Raw genomic sequence first — 15331 nt, 5'->3', positions numbered from 1 at the left:
TTCGTTCACTCTCCGTTACTTTTTGTTTTGTTCGTTCATCATTTTAAGTTAATTTTTTATTTATTTATCATATTAAAAAAATTAATTCTTCTTATTTAGGACTAAGCATGAATTAAATACTCTTTAAATTATGTTAAATATATAATATATTATTGTTTCTTAAAAAATTATACAAAATAAAAAGTGAATAAAACAAGAATTGAAATGAGTAAATGTACCCATTTCGTAGTAAGTGATGATTTTAATTTAAAAACGTGCTATAAGTATTTTATTAAAGATTTTTTTAAGAAAAAAAAATATTTTTAATAGTTTATTGGTTATGTAAAAGTCTGTTCATTTAAATAACACTGAATTGAATGAATAAAAGGTTTTTTTTTTATATATATTTTAAGAAATTTAACTTATTTTGAAATGAAAGGAATATTATTTTTTTAGTGAGAATAAAACTGTGAATATAAATAACTTTTATTTAGAAAGTTTATTGTTTATTATAATTAGATTAAAATAGTAAAAATATAAATTTATGTAATAAATGGAGTCCAAATCTATTTGGATATATTTAAACCTTTTGGCATTTGCAAGAGACATCAATGCTCATATATATATATATATATATATATATATATAAAAAGTTTAGTTAACGAATGAATTGATTGCCTACCCGATACGCGGCTTTATGCCTATCGAACTAGTACCGTATTTGAAATGGTACCTAAGTCCAAGGTTTCATTTTCGCTTTTTCGAAACATTTTGGACTCTGTGGAAATTCTAGTATTAGAAAATTATTTTTTGTTCCTTATTTTTTAGTTAGATAATTATTAAATTTTAAATTCGTTTTATAATGAATTTTTTTATGAATCCTAAAGAGGTGCAAGAATATACCCAAAAACATATAATTTTATTTTGAGTATTTAACTCCATAAATTTCATATAGGGTAATGTTAATGGCCTGAATTTTGTTAAAATTTTAAAAAGTTTATAATATTCTTTTTATTTTAAAATAAATTAATTATTTTTTATATAAAAGATCTTAAAGTTAAAAAAATAAAAACCGTATAAAAAAGTAAAATAACATAGTGTGTAATGTATAAATTTACCATTCTGATTAAATTTCAAATTTACTAAACAATTAATCTCATCATCATTAACTGATGTTGAGAGATCTAAAGCTTACATCAAATAATTAAAGAAATATATTGTGTCTTATGATAATACATTAACTTTAAACTGAAATATCGAATCAAATTCAACAACATAGATTATGCAAGGATAATTCAAAATCAATTAACCTAAAAGACATGTCAGAGATAAATATGCGTTAACTCAGTGTTAATAATATAATTAGATAGAGACTCAACAGAGAAGTAGAAATAGACGTTATTACTTTTAATATAATCAATTCATAATAACATTATGAGGAGAAATTGTCCATCCTAGAACTCAATGTTACATATATATATATATATTTTGTAAAATAAAAATTTAGTTATATAGAAGAAGATAATGGGAAAAGGAGAGTACAACCCAACAGGCATGCCAAACAGCTGGGCATTAGGTAGTAGGTACGACGTACGAGTAACAGAAACGGATACGCAGATCTTTTCCATTTATTAATTTGCTCTCTGTCCCCAACCCCCGCTCGCTGCCTTTTATTTATTTATCGGTTATTTTCTTTTATATCGTATTAATTGATTATTTTTTATGATACATGAAATAATTTCAATTAAATAGAAATAAATATAAATGATTTCATTAAAAAATTGTTAAGAGAATAATATAGAGAGAAATTGTTGTGTTTTAATTTAGTAAGTAGATAACTTATTTTAATGGCGTTGAGAGGGTGGGACTAATAATATTTAAAATTTAAAAATTTGAAGTAATATATTCGTTTTGAGTATTGACACTAAAATCTAGGGGTGGCTCTATAATGGAGAAGGAAGGAAGGAAGGTCCATAGGAAAGTGAGTAGCGTTTTTTGGGATGCGTGTAGGAGGGCGTGGGTTACCTGATCCGTACAGCTAAGCTTTATGCGGAAACCACCCTTCCCTCTCTAAATTATTCTTAATTTCGTTTTTCAAATGTAATTTAAACACTGCAATTTACATCTCTTCGTTTCTAATTTATTTAAGAAAAAATTATAACTAATTACTTGTTCTTTTTATAAATTAAGAAAAAGATAATTGTTTTTCTATTATATTTTCAATTACTTCGTAAAAAGATAATTTTTTTTTAAAAATGTTAAGTTCTTAATTTACCAACTTCATAATTAGTGGAGGTGAAATGACTCACTATGTTAATAATTATTTTTTTAATAGATTTAACAAAACTAGCTGAAATTAGTGAATGAATCCGATTTTGTTAGATATAATATATATTTTTTAAATTAAGTTAAGACTTAAATGAATTGAAATTTAAATTATATTAAACCTAACACATAAAATTTATAAGCGGATTATCTATATTTTAATTCGTTTTAACACCCTTATTAAGGGTGAGCATGATATGATATATAACAATTAACCTATCATATCAAGTTCTAACACCCTAATTATTTGAATTATGATATTTGGTATGAAATATGAAATATAGGATACCACAACAAATATACCTTCTAACTGTCTTAATGATATGAAAATACCATCAATCATATATTTGAAATATTAATGTTTCAGCCGTTAAAATATTATAGCATATACATTCTTCAACTTAAAATAATAGTAACAAATATACAATTTAGTATTAGTATAAACTAAATGCTTAGATGTTAAAACTCAACTCTAATTTTTTGAACGTTTAATTAAGTATATATTAGGCGAAGTTAATTTTTAAACTCTACTCTAATTTAGAAGTTCATTTTGTGAGTATATATTAGTTAAAATTGAATAAACTATAATTACCATTTACCATACCTCAAGATATCAAAATCGATCTTCAAATAACTAAATCATATAAAATATAACTGATATAATAATGATTTAATAATTTAAAAAATCAAAAGTTTTAAATACGGTACCATATCATCCTAACCCCTACCCCCTAGTAAATTTAAATTACCGTAGTTGAATAGAATTTCTTTTACACGCAAATCAAATTAGTTATAATGAGAACGAACTATTTCCTCCTTCAAATTCATTATATTAGAGGTTGATTGAACATGAGATTTCTAATCCTTTTTATCAATTTTGTGACTTCAAATTTATCATGTTTAGTTATATCGGTTAAAATAATTATTGTCAAACCAGATTATTTGTAATATGTAAGAAATGTTATTTTTATGAATGATGAATAAAACATTTTACAGAAACTAGTAACAGAATATTTTTGTTGTGTATAATAAGATGAAATGAAGTAGAGGCGGTGAGTGATGAAGCAGGTGATGAGGGTTGAGACAAAAGCCGTTGAAGGTGTAATTAGAAAGGGATGGTGTATATTCAAAGAAGTTGAAGGACTTAAATAATAATATAAATAAATAAGACAGGCTGGACTGACAGGATTGTAGTAATGATTCTCCTTCCGATTCGGCGACCGAACTTGTCGTTTTGTGCCAGGTCATCACGTCCGTGCGGCCGTTTCATTTTCAGGAGGTTACAAATAAAAAAAAAGAAAAAAGGAGTGGGTAGATAAATATCCCATCCCCATAAAATAAAAATAAAAATAATAATAAAGTTATATGCTCTCCAGCCTGTCAACTGCAATTTCTGCTTTCCTTTCAGTCAAAGCTGATGGCCTCTTCTCTTCTCTTTCCCCTTTCAATCATCTCCTCAACCGTTACCCTAATCTCTCTCTTCCACTTAAATTAATTTATTAACTCAGTTACTTCCTTTATTTCTTTACAATTATTATTATCTTAGATTAATGTAACTAATACATTATTTAATATTTTTTTCAATAAACAAAATTAAGAATGCGTTAATTTTGTTTTCTATTATAAAGAAACAAAATTTCTTTTCTTAAGTGAGTGGAGAAGAGTAAAGCACACGCAGCTTATTTATAGAAAAAAAAAAAAAGGAGGAGGAATAGTATTGCTAAAACCGAAAACAGGAGCCTCCATCTGTTATTGTAAATCAGTGTATCTTTTCTTTATGACGCGTGTCCGTTTACAGCTGTAGTCCATCTCTTATAATCAACCGCTTTCCCTATCTTCTCCTTTTTTATTTTAAATATTAAGCGGTGCCCATAACGCTTACAACTCCTTTTCACTCACCGGCTTAACCGGTCATCCCTTTTTCCCCCCATATATTACCTTCTTCTCCTCTCTTCCATATATAAATAATCTTCACGTCTCCTCAAACATAGAGAGAAACCAAAAAATAAATTAAAATGGCGATTACTACAAACAGTTCTAAGAGAGATATGGATCGGGTTAAAGGTCCATGGAGCCCTGAAGAAGATGAGCTTTTACAGCAACTTGTTCAGAAACATGGCCCGAGAAATTGGTCTCTAATAAGCAAATCGATTCCGGGGAGATCCGGAAAATCTTGCCGCTTGCGGTGGTGTAATCAGTTATCTCCACAGGTGGAGCATCGGGCTTTTACGCCTGAAGAAGATGAGACTATTATTCGGGCTCATGCCCGATTCGGTAACAAATGGGCTACTATAGCCCGACTTCTTAATGGGCGGACTGATAACGCTATTAAGAATCACTGGAACTCTACCTTGAAGAGGAAGTGTTCATCGCTTAGTGCCGATGAAGGGAACGAACTCGCCGATCAACTTTTTGAGAATCAGCAGCCGCCGTTGAAGAGATCTGTTAGTGCCGGATCCGCTATGCCGGTTACTGGTTTTCATTTCAGTCCGGGTAGCCCGTCGGGTTCTGATAGCGATTCGAGCCTTCATGTTACGTCGTCGTCCCAATCTCAAGTGTTTAAGCCTGTTGCCAGAACCGGCGGCGTATTTCCGCCGTCGATTGATATTTCATCTCCGCCTGTTGATCCTCCCACTTCTCTAAGCCTTTCGCTTCCTGGTGTTGACTTGGCTGAATCCTCTAATCGTTCGGCCGATTCGACTCAGTCGAAAAATCCTTTTCAGTGGCTGCTTCCACCGATGCAGATTCCTCCACCGCCACCACCACCGCCGCCTCCGCTGGCAACAACGGTGCCGTTCGAACGAGTTTCTGCAATTCAACAGTCTCTTCAGAACCCTGATTTTGGGCAAAACTCAGGAGGAGAACAGCCAGACAAGGTATTTGTGCCGTTTAGCCAGGAGTTGTTAGGTGTGATGCAGGAGATGATAAAGACGGAGGTGAGGAACTATATGATGGGAGTCGAACAAAAGCAACAGTATCAGCGGCAGCATTATCAACAACAACAACCGCAGCAGTTTCAGCAACAAAACCATCAATTGCCAAGTGGTTTAGGGCTTGGATTGTGTATGCAACAAGCTTCTGATTGTTTCAGGGATAGGGCTGCTAATCGAATGGGACTAAGCAAATTCGATTAGTGAATGGGAGGAAGAAACCGCCTTTGTTTCATTCTCTCTTTGTTTTTAGGGCACATGTTAGCTCTTTAAGCTTCAACTGTGGAATCGTCAAAAGAAGAAAATAGTTTTGGTGGAGTATTGTACAGGGCCAGGGAGATTATAAAACCATGTTCCAATGGCAGAAATGCAAAGGCTGGGACTAATAAGAGAAAAAAAATACTAAAAAGATTAAAAAAAAAAAACCTTTTGTTAATTTATATTCAGGCATATTTAGAAACCAAGAAAAACTTAGTTTAAAGTAAATATTATGTTTTGAGAAGACATCTACGGCAAAGGCTGGGAAGGATTTGAATGAAGCAAAGTTATTAACTTTATTATTTTCCGAAGTTATTTAGTATCTCTTTACCTCTTCAAATTTTGGATGTTATGATTGACCTGAAAGTTTCAAAACCTGAATTGGAGAGGTACGAAATGTATGCACCAAAAATTAAGTTTAACTCTATTTTTAACCAATAAAAAGAAATACTTGTTAACCCATTATTTAGTTCACGATTAAGTTGATCATCCTTTACTCATTTTTAGTTCCGTGTAATGTGTGTTACACTGAAAAAGTCGTTCAGTTCAACTGCAACTGAAATTGAGCATTTGACCATGTTATTCGGATAGAAAGATAAAGACCAGAAACCCGTTTAAGGAAATCATGTAGAATTTTTGTACACAAAACGAGAAATATCGTACGATTGATGGTTGTTCCCTAACGTCCTGCATTAAAATAGTTTGCTGGCTACATCAACATATCACTTTTTACAGTAAAAATTTCAATATAGTTCTTATACCATGGAAAGTCCAGACCAGAAACATGGGATAAGAATATACACATGACTGACGATCTACTTGATGAGGCAATTCAACATGCTAGGTGCAGTGTTCTTCACATCTTGAATCCTCGCTTTGTTCGGCAAGAAGAAATTATTCTTCATTCCATCGCATTGGGGAGTTGGGCAGCTAAAGGCAAGTCAAAAATTACAAATGGGCTGCCTGAATGGTGCTAGGTAGTGTGCCATGCCTCAAAAACATAATAAGAGACCGCAATCTGTCAATGATTTGTGAAATATCCTCTCTCCATGACCATGTCGGAGGGTTTAGCGCACGAACGGAATTAAGACAAACAAGAAGTGTGCCACCTTCATGCAAGAGCACCTGCAATGTGGACATACCAGCTTAGATGAATTTACTAAGGTAGCACCCCAAGCTAGGGAGGAAAATACTCTTATTTTTCAAAGCAGCAAGTCTGCGGAAGATTATCCTAACTATTCTTCATTTCTTTCTCCAACAACAACAAGAATTGGACCATTAGATATAAGAAAATTTTCACATTGGTAAGATTGTGTTGCACCTAATAGCTGCTCATAGACGAACAGTAGCAAACTGGACAGATATACTGATGGACAAATTTAAGGTGAGAAATATCTGAAATAGAGTCATACCGTCAACCAGAGTGGGAGGAACCCCATAACTGATGTAAGAGATGCCAAAATAATGCTACACAAAGCAAGTACTACATTTTGCTTGATCTGTAAGAATAGGGGCCGAGTATCAGTTGCAAAAAGAAAAGATACATGTTGATTACCGAGAAGGAAAAGGAAATACCAAGGATGTTGTTTGGCGAGATTTTGCAACACAAAATGGGACACCAGAAATATTGTCTTGCAACAATAGTACATCAGCAACAGCTACCGCAGCGGCACTAGCTCGCTCAGCCAGTACAATACCAACAGTAGCTGCAGCAAGTGCTGGGGCATCATTGATGCCGTCACCTACCATTATAAGGCCTCCTACTCAAAAGTAAAGTAATTGGTTAGCTAGGCTGGAGGGGACACATGTATTACTGTGAAAAGTTTTAGTTGATCAGCATCTACTCAAGTTTTCATCCAATGCATTCACATTTATGGGACCCCAAAGTTGAGAAACATGAGAATTATGACTAGGATTATCCTACTTGTGACTTCTACTGGTTTACATGAACAGAATAACTCGGAAAGTATTGTATCATTTCATCCAGTAAGCTGTATGGCTTAAAAATAGGCAAGCGATACCTCATTGCATGGAACTACCAGACATACAGATAGTTCCTGGTTCATAGAACAGATATCAACTTGAAAGAAGCAGCCACCCACAGCTGCCCAATCTATGTATTAATTTAATCCGATAAGTTTTTGATAAGTCGTTACTTAGCACGAGTACTAAGATGTGACTTAAATATGAACATGAACTAGTTAAGTGAAAAAAGTGTTGTTCCCAAAAAACTTTTTTTGTTTAGAATTTGGAAATTTAAATGGGTCAGAGAAACATGAAACGAGGACCTCTCCTTGCCAGCTTTTGTGACTCACCTGTATCCCTAGAGATGCTTGTAACATGATAAAGTTTATCCTCTGGCTTTAGGCTGCAGTTAACTTCTTTGATGCCCACTGTTTTAGCAACTCTCTTTGCACTTGCTTTATGGTCACCAGTTAACATTATGACACGAAGTTTAGCTTGATTCTGCAATGTCTGTATGACATCTAAAACTCCAGGTCGAGGTTTATCCTCAAAGTGAAAAAGAGTTACCTGGTTACCAACATGAAGTCAGCAAAATAAGCGCACTAGGCATTGACAAAGAAGCTTGTGGGAAATTTCTAACAAGAGAAGTATTAGATACTTCTACATAAGAACTCTTAAAATCCAGTAAGCCGACATTTGATTTGATTGCAAAGACATCTCAATACCCCCAATTATTAGGGAAATGTTGTTTCATCATTATTTAGAAGCCTTGATATCTTAATGCTTAAAAGTTAAACAGGTTAGCTTTTGGCTCCAACTCACAGCTTTTTACATATTTTCCAATTTCTGATTCTGCTGGTTTCTTCCATTTTATGATGTTTCTCATACTGATTTCCAATTTTGTATAAGAAATCTAGGAAATACACCAAGTTAAATAAGAAGTATTGAGTAGGAGACGAGTATGAGAGAAGTGCTGATGGGAGACAAGTTGACATAGGATTTGATGTCTATGGATTCGGGATTCTGGTTGTTTTAAATTACTGGGTTCTAAATTGATAAATTGTACATATCCAAGACAAAAACAAATTTTGGACCAAATTCACAGGTTCGACCAAACCCATAACCAACATATTGGTTCCATCCCTGTGGGTTATCCATTCAACTGAGGCCAGTCTTTGGGTGCTTAGCCTGTGCTTCATGGAGTCAGTCTTCCACTATAATATAGGGGATATTGCTGGAATTGTTTTACTGCTTCATACTTTTGTCATGTGATCTCATTCAAATGCACAACCACATTACTCCAGAAAGTGCACAAAATTGGAACGCAGGATCGAGTATACTTAACATAGCAAGCATGATTAATACAAGCAAGCAAATCCTTCACTATTACAAGAAGTGTATTTAATAGTTTTTACAATTCAATTTTATGTGCATTACTGAGTTGCAGCAGTTCAGTGTTTATCTTCTGAGAGTTTTTCATTCCAAGGTTAATTTATAACTAGTTGCTGTAAATTTCAGGGTGTATTTGAAGAGAAATTTGTGGTCAACTAGATATATTAAACCCAAAGACGCCTTTCCATCAAATTTTAGTCCAAAGTTTGTCCATCTATATAAATGGATAAACTAGTCTAGAATTCATCACTATAAGCTACAGAATCACAACCCACCAGATGATACATGTGTCACCCAAACTATCCTTTTAAAGTTAACATGCTAAGGATCATTTTGATTCTGACAAATGAATGGTAATATCAAATTACCCTGTAACGGTATGAAGTACAAGTAAGCTTATTGCATCCAATTAAAAGAAACTGAAAAAATGAAGACCATCAAAAGCTAATGTAGATTTCTGAATTCTTAATACTCATTAGCAACAACTGACCTTTTGATTATTAACCGAGAGAGCAGCACGGACAAAATCAACTCCATGAGATGACGTACTTACTGCCTCCTCAACTCTTCTTGATTCATCTTCGGAGTCGCAAAGTGAGGTGATGTATTCCACAGAACCAAGAAAAGCTTTCCATGGCTTACCACCTCCTAGTCTTGGCTACAGGACAGATACATTAAACAATTAAGTTTTTTTCAAATTGAATAAAGTAACAGCAAATTATAAGTTAAGAAAAAAAACTGGGCACAGATAAAAAGAAAAGAGTGTGTTGCAGAATGCAGATAACAGAAATATGAAATATCAATAGGCCATGTGGTGTTCATCTATATTGTTTGATTAAAGTTTCTAACAATTGATGAACCGAAAAAAGTAATGAATGGAAAAAATTAGAATTAATAGTGAGCAGATACGAAAAGGAATACCTCAAAGCTCGATAATGTTGCAATTATGCCTCTACCAGGTAAATTCTCAAAACTTTCAACTGAAATTGAAGGAAGGTCTTTGCCTGTGCTATGATCTACAACAGCCCTGCATGAATGAAGAAGCAAAGAGGATTAGACTCACTAAAAGGTAACATTACAGAATCGTAACTTTAGAAAGGTGTAGGCGAGCATTGAAGATTTATGTATACAGAGACATATCAAACAGATAAACAGATAAATGAGATCACGAAAAAATAAATATATAGAGGCTTATCATTCATAACACCTTCCAATTGGGTGAGTTGTACCCCTCTCCATTGCAGCTGCAACAGCAAGTGCTTCTTTCTCACAACTGGGGTTACAACAAGAAGCAAATCCTTTTCCAACACTCTTAGCATGTCCATGTATCGGTTCAATTGCTTTGCACATGAACTCCCCTGTTGTCAATGTACCAGTTTTGTCAAATGCAATACTATGGCATGAAGCCAAGGCATCAAGTACCTGTCCACCTTTAAGCAATATGCCCTAAAAAGAAAATTCACCACATCACAACCTGTGAACAGAAATGGCTGAGCCTGAAACAACATTTGATAATATCACTCTGCTCAGATCCTGGCAATAACATTTATAATAATGAAAATGTTATGAGAATTATACAGGTTACCATAGTAAGAACAACATTTAGAAACGATGCTGCCAGAATTGCCAGTAGCATTTATAATAGTATATGATGAGTAAAATTCAAACATACTGCATGACTATGATGAGGTATTATACAAGTTTCCCATAAGTAGGATTGATTTTTTTCGAACTTAGTAACTTGTAATTAGGAGAATATTGAAAGAAAGACTGGTGAAAAGATTTGACAGCACAAGGTTAATTAGTAGACTGTCTTCCAATTTGGAAAGATACCCTTTTTGCACAAGCACTGATGGCAGTTGCGTAAGCCAATGGTGCCACAGCTAATGCACAAGGTGATGCAGCTACCATGAGGCCCAATGCTCGGTAAATTGATCCTCTGCAAGCTGGAAAAAAGAAAGAAAAGAAGACACCAGGTAACCAATCAGTACAGAGATAATATGATGAAATGGATACATCCATGTAGAAACATCCTGCTTAAAAATCATAAAAATAAGTTCTACTTGATAGTAAATAACAGTTCTTTTAACCTATTTAACACCTAAAAAAATATGTACTAAAATCCCTTTTTCTTCATTGGAATGTCGGTTTATTAATGCAAGAAAGACTGATGCAGATAGCAACAACTAAAGACAAATAAAGAAGTATATGCAAAATATAGACTTCTAAAATTACCTGTAGTACTAAAGAAAGGCCATTTGAAAAAGAATGGACCAAGAAAAGCAACTGCTAGAGATAATAACACAACTGCTTTACTGTACTGCTCGCCAAACTTATCTAGCCATCTTTGGAGTCTTGGTTTACTTAGCTGAGCCTCTTCTGTCAGCTGCACAATTCTGCTAAGCATGGACTCTTTCCATGTCTTCTTTGCCTATAAAAAAAAATAAAGGTCACAAAAGACTTAAACAGACTAATTAACTGGGTGGTCTTTAAATAACAGTGCTCTAGTTCAAAACCCTTAACTGTTTAACTTTGTTTATTAAAATAGGACCATAACTTTGAGGTACCAACTTCATGGTGCGTCTTTGAAGTTTCTCCGAGGGAAGATAGCAAACACCATTTTTTATCTGAATACTCCACAACTAATATTATCCCTAGATGTTGTAAAATAAGTTATTAGCAGTAGAACCAGGTACCCTACCTCTCTTACATTATCTTGCAATGATTGTTCGAAAACTAACCACCCACATAATCAAAAAGTGTCCAAAGCCTGTTGTTTAGTAATGCATAAGCTATTACAGACGTCAAACTACTTTTCAGAAATTAACTAACAAGGCAAACTACTTCTATATCACAGGCACAAGATAAAAGAACTCTTCTTCTTCTTTTTCTTCTCTCTCTCTCTTTTTTTTTATAAATCATTCTGATGGACTGATAGTGGAGTCAGGATTATGCAAAAAATATGGAGCAGAATGTAAATGTAATAGGCTAGTCCGCAATAGAATCAAAGAATAAACACAATATTTTTTTAATTAAAACAACAGAATCGTCTGACAATTTTTCTCGGAAATTCTAAGATAGACAAACTCCTCTCTTCGACCAAAGAGAAGGGGAAAATACGAGATATTTGTCTTCTTTTAGTTAATCTTGGCTACAACCTGACATTTTTCTTAACTTGTTTAAACTTGAATCAATTCAAAGCAATCCAAATAATGGAATATTGAAGGGCGTACCTTCACTATCAACATACCATCCAGGTTTCGTGCACCTCCTGGAATATTGTCCCCCTCTTTCTTATCTAAAGGTTTGACTTCTCCCGTCAAATGTTCAATAGTAATTGTTGATCTACCTCGGGAAACTTCACAATCCACTGGTACTGACTGATCAAAGCAACAGGAAGAGTAAGACAAGTGTAGAAGCTAACCATGATAAAAGGACTGGAGCACAAAATGTAGTAATGTACAATTAAAAGCCAAAATTATGGGAAGTTGGGAACCAGATACAAATCGAATAAACAAAGTTTGATCATGGAAAAAAACATAATTAACTTTTTCCAAATAGAAAGAATGCTTCAACAGTAGAAAAATAAAATAAAATATATGTATTAGGGAGTGGTCTTTCCCTGCTTAGAGTCAGTATTAGTCAAAGTAATTAATGATACCCTCCAAAGTTTAAAATTACGATAACCTAGATGTTGCAATCGATGAGTTCAACAGGAGTTAGTCCTTATATTCTTATAATTCCAGCCGCCAATCATTCTTATATATTGATGCTAACTTTGAGAATAAAATCAACTTTTTATTACCTTCCAAGGTTTAACTATTGGTATGTCTAGTATAGATAATAGATGATTGGGTGACTATTGTAGAGAAACATGTTTTACTATACGCTCTCTATGTTTTGGCATGCTGCTCATATATGGGAACCCTAACATCAATAAAACTATTTACAGTATCACAAAAAATTATTGGTATGCCTTGTATTACAAATCATAGCAGTCGTCAGATCACAGATATATTGAGAATTTGGAATCCTACATCCGATACTTAACTCAGTGCTATTTATTCTGTCACTTCATCAGCCCAAATAGAACCTGCAAGCTATACAAACAATCTACGATCTAAGTTTTCGTAGGAATAAATTGCACATATGTGAACATAACAGCTAGGGAGTGTTGGGTGTGAAGGAAAATGTTTTGATCAGGGTGATGGGTGGGTGGGACGGTCAGCGGGTGGGAGGTGACAATGTTTGTTGGGTGGGGAAGAGACAATGAACTTCGAATGTCACTCATGGACTTGTTTTCCCTACTTTTATTAGGGAAGTCATTTTACTCATTTTTAAGGAACTTGTTTTCCTCATTTTCCCTCCATACCAAACACATCCCTAATGTAAAATATCACATTTAACCCAAATGAAAGAGACTGATAAAAATAGAAGAGTTTTTAACACAACTAAACTGAAAAGAAGAGAGGATACAGACCTCACCAGCTTTAACCAATATAAATGAGCCAACTTCCAGGTCACTCACAGGAACTTCAATATATGACAAGTCAGTGAAACTAGGCAAAGTTTGATTGTCTACGTGCAGCACAAGAGCAAATTCAGGATGGTTTTCTTTTAATTCCTTTACGTCACCCTTGGAGCGACTAGTGAAATACTCTTCAGCTGCACAAACAAATATATATAAGATAAAAAAGTTCCAAGTGTCTCAGAGGACATTCCCAAACTTTTTACTTACCTATGTGAGCTAAATTGAACATTGCAAGAAGCAAGCCACCTTCCAATACGTTCCCCATAAAAACTGATGCAAAAGCTGCGAGAGCCATGAGTACATGAATATTGATTTTACCACCAGTAATGTCCACTAATGCATCAAGTGATGCTGAGACCTGACAATAAAGTGAAACTTTAATTATAGAACTAGCCTAAGGAATTATAATGTTTCATCTCAAGAGAAGACATAGTAATTGTGACTATATTATGCATGGATTTACACATATTGATATTCACAACACCATTGACGAGAGATTCTGAGGACTTAAAAGATCCAAAATTCAAAGTTCTAAAATGTAGCGTACTTGACACCTTGTAATCAGTACTAATTCTGTAACTCAATCTATCCGGTAAAATTTGAGACTAACAGATTAGACTTATGAATTTATATCATAACTCTCCTACTTAATTAATCTCATTATAGGCATTTGAAATTTGAGTATCTCCATAGTCAAACTGTTCAATCAAACAAGTCAATTGTACAGTATTACTGAAAGCATTTGTGATTGCAAAATAATGAACAGCGAAAAGAGAGAAGATCTAATACCCCAACGAGAGGAAAGGCAATGAGAGCGAAAATACGCTGGAGAGGCAGTACAGCGGGCCCGGGAAGAAAGTAAGGACAAACAGCAGCAGCAATAAACAAAACCGCTGAGCAACAGCAAAGCTCTAAATTCTCTCTCAAGTAATTCGCCAACTGGGTCCATCTGATAGCATTTGCGAACTTGAGAAATACCTCCTGAAATTTCGTGAGCTTCCCGTCGCCTTCGTCATGACCATGGTGGTGGTGGTGGTGATGGTGATTGTGATGATCATGACTATGGTCATGGTGATGATGATGATGTTGGTGACTGTGAGAGGAACAGCTGCAAGCAGAACAGTGGATGCGTCCACGGAACTGAGCGGAGCTTCGAATTGGAACTGAAGATATGGGTTTCAATGAAGAGAACAAGAGATTCCGGTTGACTTTGAGTCTCCTTGTAGATTTGTAGATTGAACAATTGATCCCTGAGAAGGAAGTTGAAAGACGCAGAGCTTCCATTTTTTGCCGAATATTTTCACTGAAAATGCATTTTTTGTTCCCTTCTTTCTCTCTCTCAATAATACTGGGGCAAATTGCTATTGAGGAGTGTGGCTATTGTTGTATCATCTACACAACACTATGTGCTCACTTGGGCTATGGTCTATTCATGGATTACTTGTCAACATTTTGTGTTTTCAAGGACTCGTTTGACAATTTTTGGTTAGCTAAGCACGTTTTTGTCTATTTTCATTACAAAATATATTAATTTTTGTTATCCGCCAATAGTTCGTGGATATACTTTTGTAATAATTGCTATAAATCCCATTTTACATCCACCAAAGGAGATATTTAACACATTGACCGCATGTATATTTTGCTTATAAAGAATATAAAACAGTAAAATTTGATGGGAAAATATAGTAATAATAATAGTACAGTAGTAATAGTTAAGAAACTATTCTAAGAGTATCGTATTCGGATTTGAAAATATTGGTTTCTACGCTGATTGCTATCTCTGCGAGCTTCATTTAAAAGCTAATATCACTCTCTACATAAATCCACAACAAGCATATTAAAATTAAAATCCAAATTACCTTTCAATCTTATATGATGTAACGAGAAGGGGAAAGAAATGAAGTTATAAGGACAAGTATACCAAAAATTGGAGACATAATGTAACGAAAAG

General features: G+C 34.1%; 2 protein-coding genes across 2 annotated transcripts; one reads left to right on the top strand and one right to left on the bottom strand.

The window, feature by feature from the left end:
• Window positions 1-3705: 3705 nt before the first annotated feature.
• On the top strand, window positions 3706-5803 carry LOC101249225 (transcription factor MYB44). Its single transcript, XM_010317694.4, has one exon. It carries the CDS (start codon window positions 4320-4322, stop codon window positions 5436-5438), a length of 1119 nt encoding a protein of 372 aa, XP_010315996.1. The 5' UTR covers window positions 3706-4319; the 3' UTR covers window positions 5439-5803.
• A 302-nt stretch (window positions 5804-6105) lies between these two features.
• On the bottom strand, window positions 6106-14883 carry LOC101249509 (probable cadmium/zinc-transporting ATPase HMA1, chloroplastic). Its single transcript, XM_004231835.5, has 13 exons — window positions 14170-14883; window positions 13588-13738; window positions 13330-13514; window positions 12083-12229; window positions 11085-11280; window positions 10683-10795; window positions 10057-10295; window positions 9771-9876; window positions 9340-9507; window positions 7808-8024; window positions 7068-7252; window positions 6905-6991; window positions 6106-6617 (listed from the first exon to the last, which is right to left on the bottom strand). Exons 1-13 carry the CDS (start codon window positions 14662-14664, stop codon window positions 6441-6443), a joined length of 2466 nt encoding a protein of 821 aa, XP_004231883.1. The 5' UTR covers window positions 14665-14883; the 3' UTR covers window positions 6106-6440.
• Window positions 14884-15331: the final 448 nt, after the last annotated feature.

Source organism: Solanum lycopersicum, chromosome 2 (genome assembly GCF_036512215.1).
Source record: "Solanum lycopersicum chromosome 2, SLM_r2.1".
NCBI lineage: Eukaryota > Viridiplantae > Streptophyta > Magnoliopsida > Solanales > Solanaceae > Solanum > Solanum lycopersicum.
This window is presented reverse-complemented; position numbering and strand designations above follow the sequence as displayed.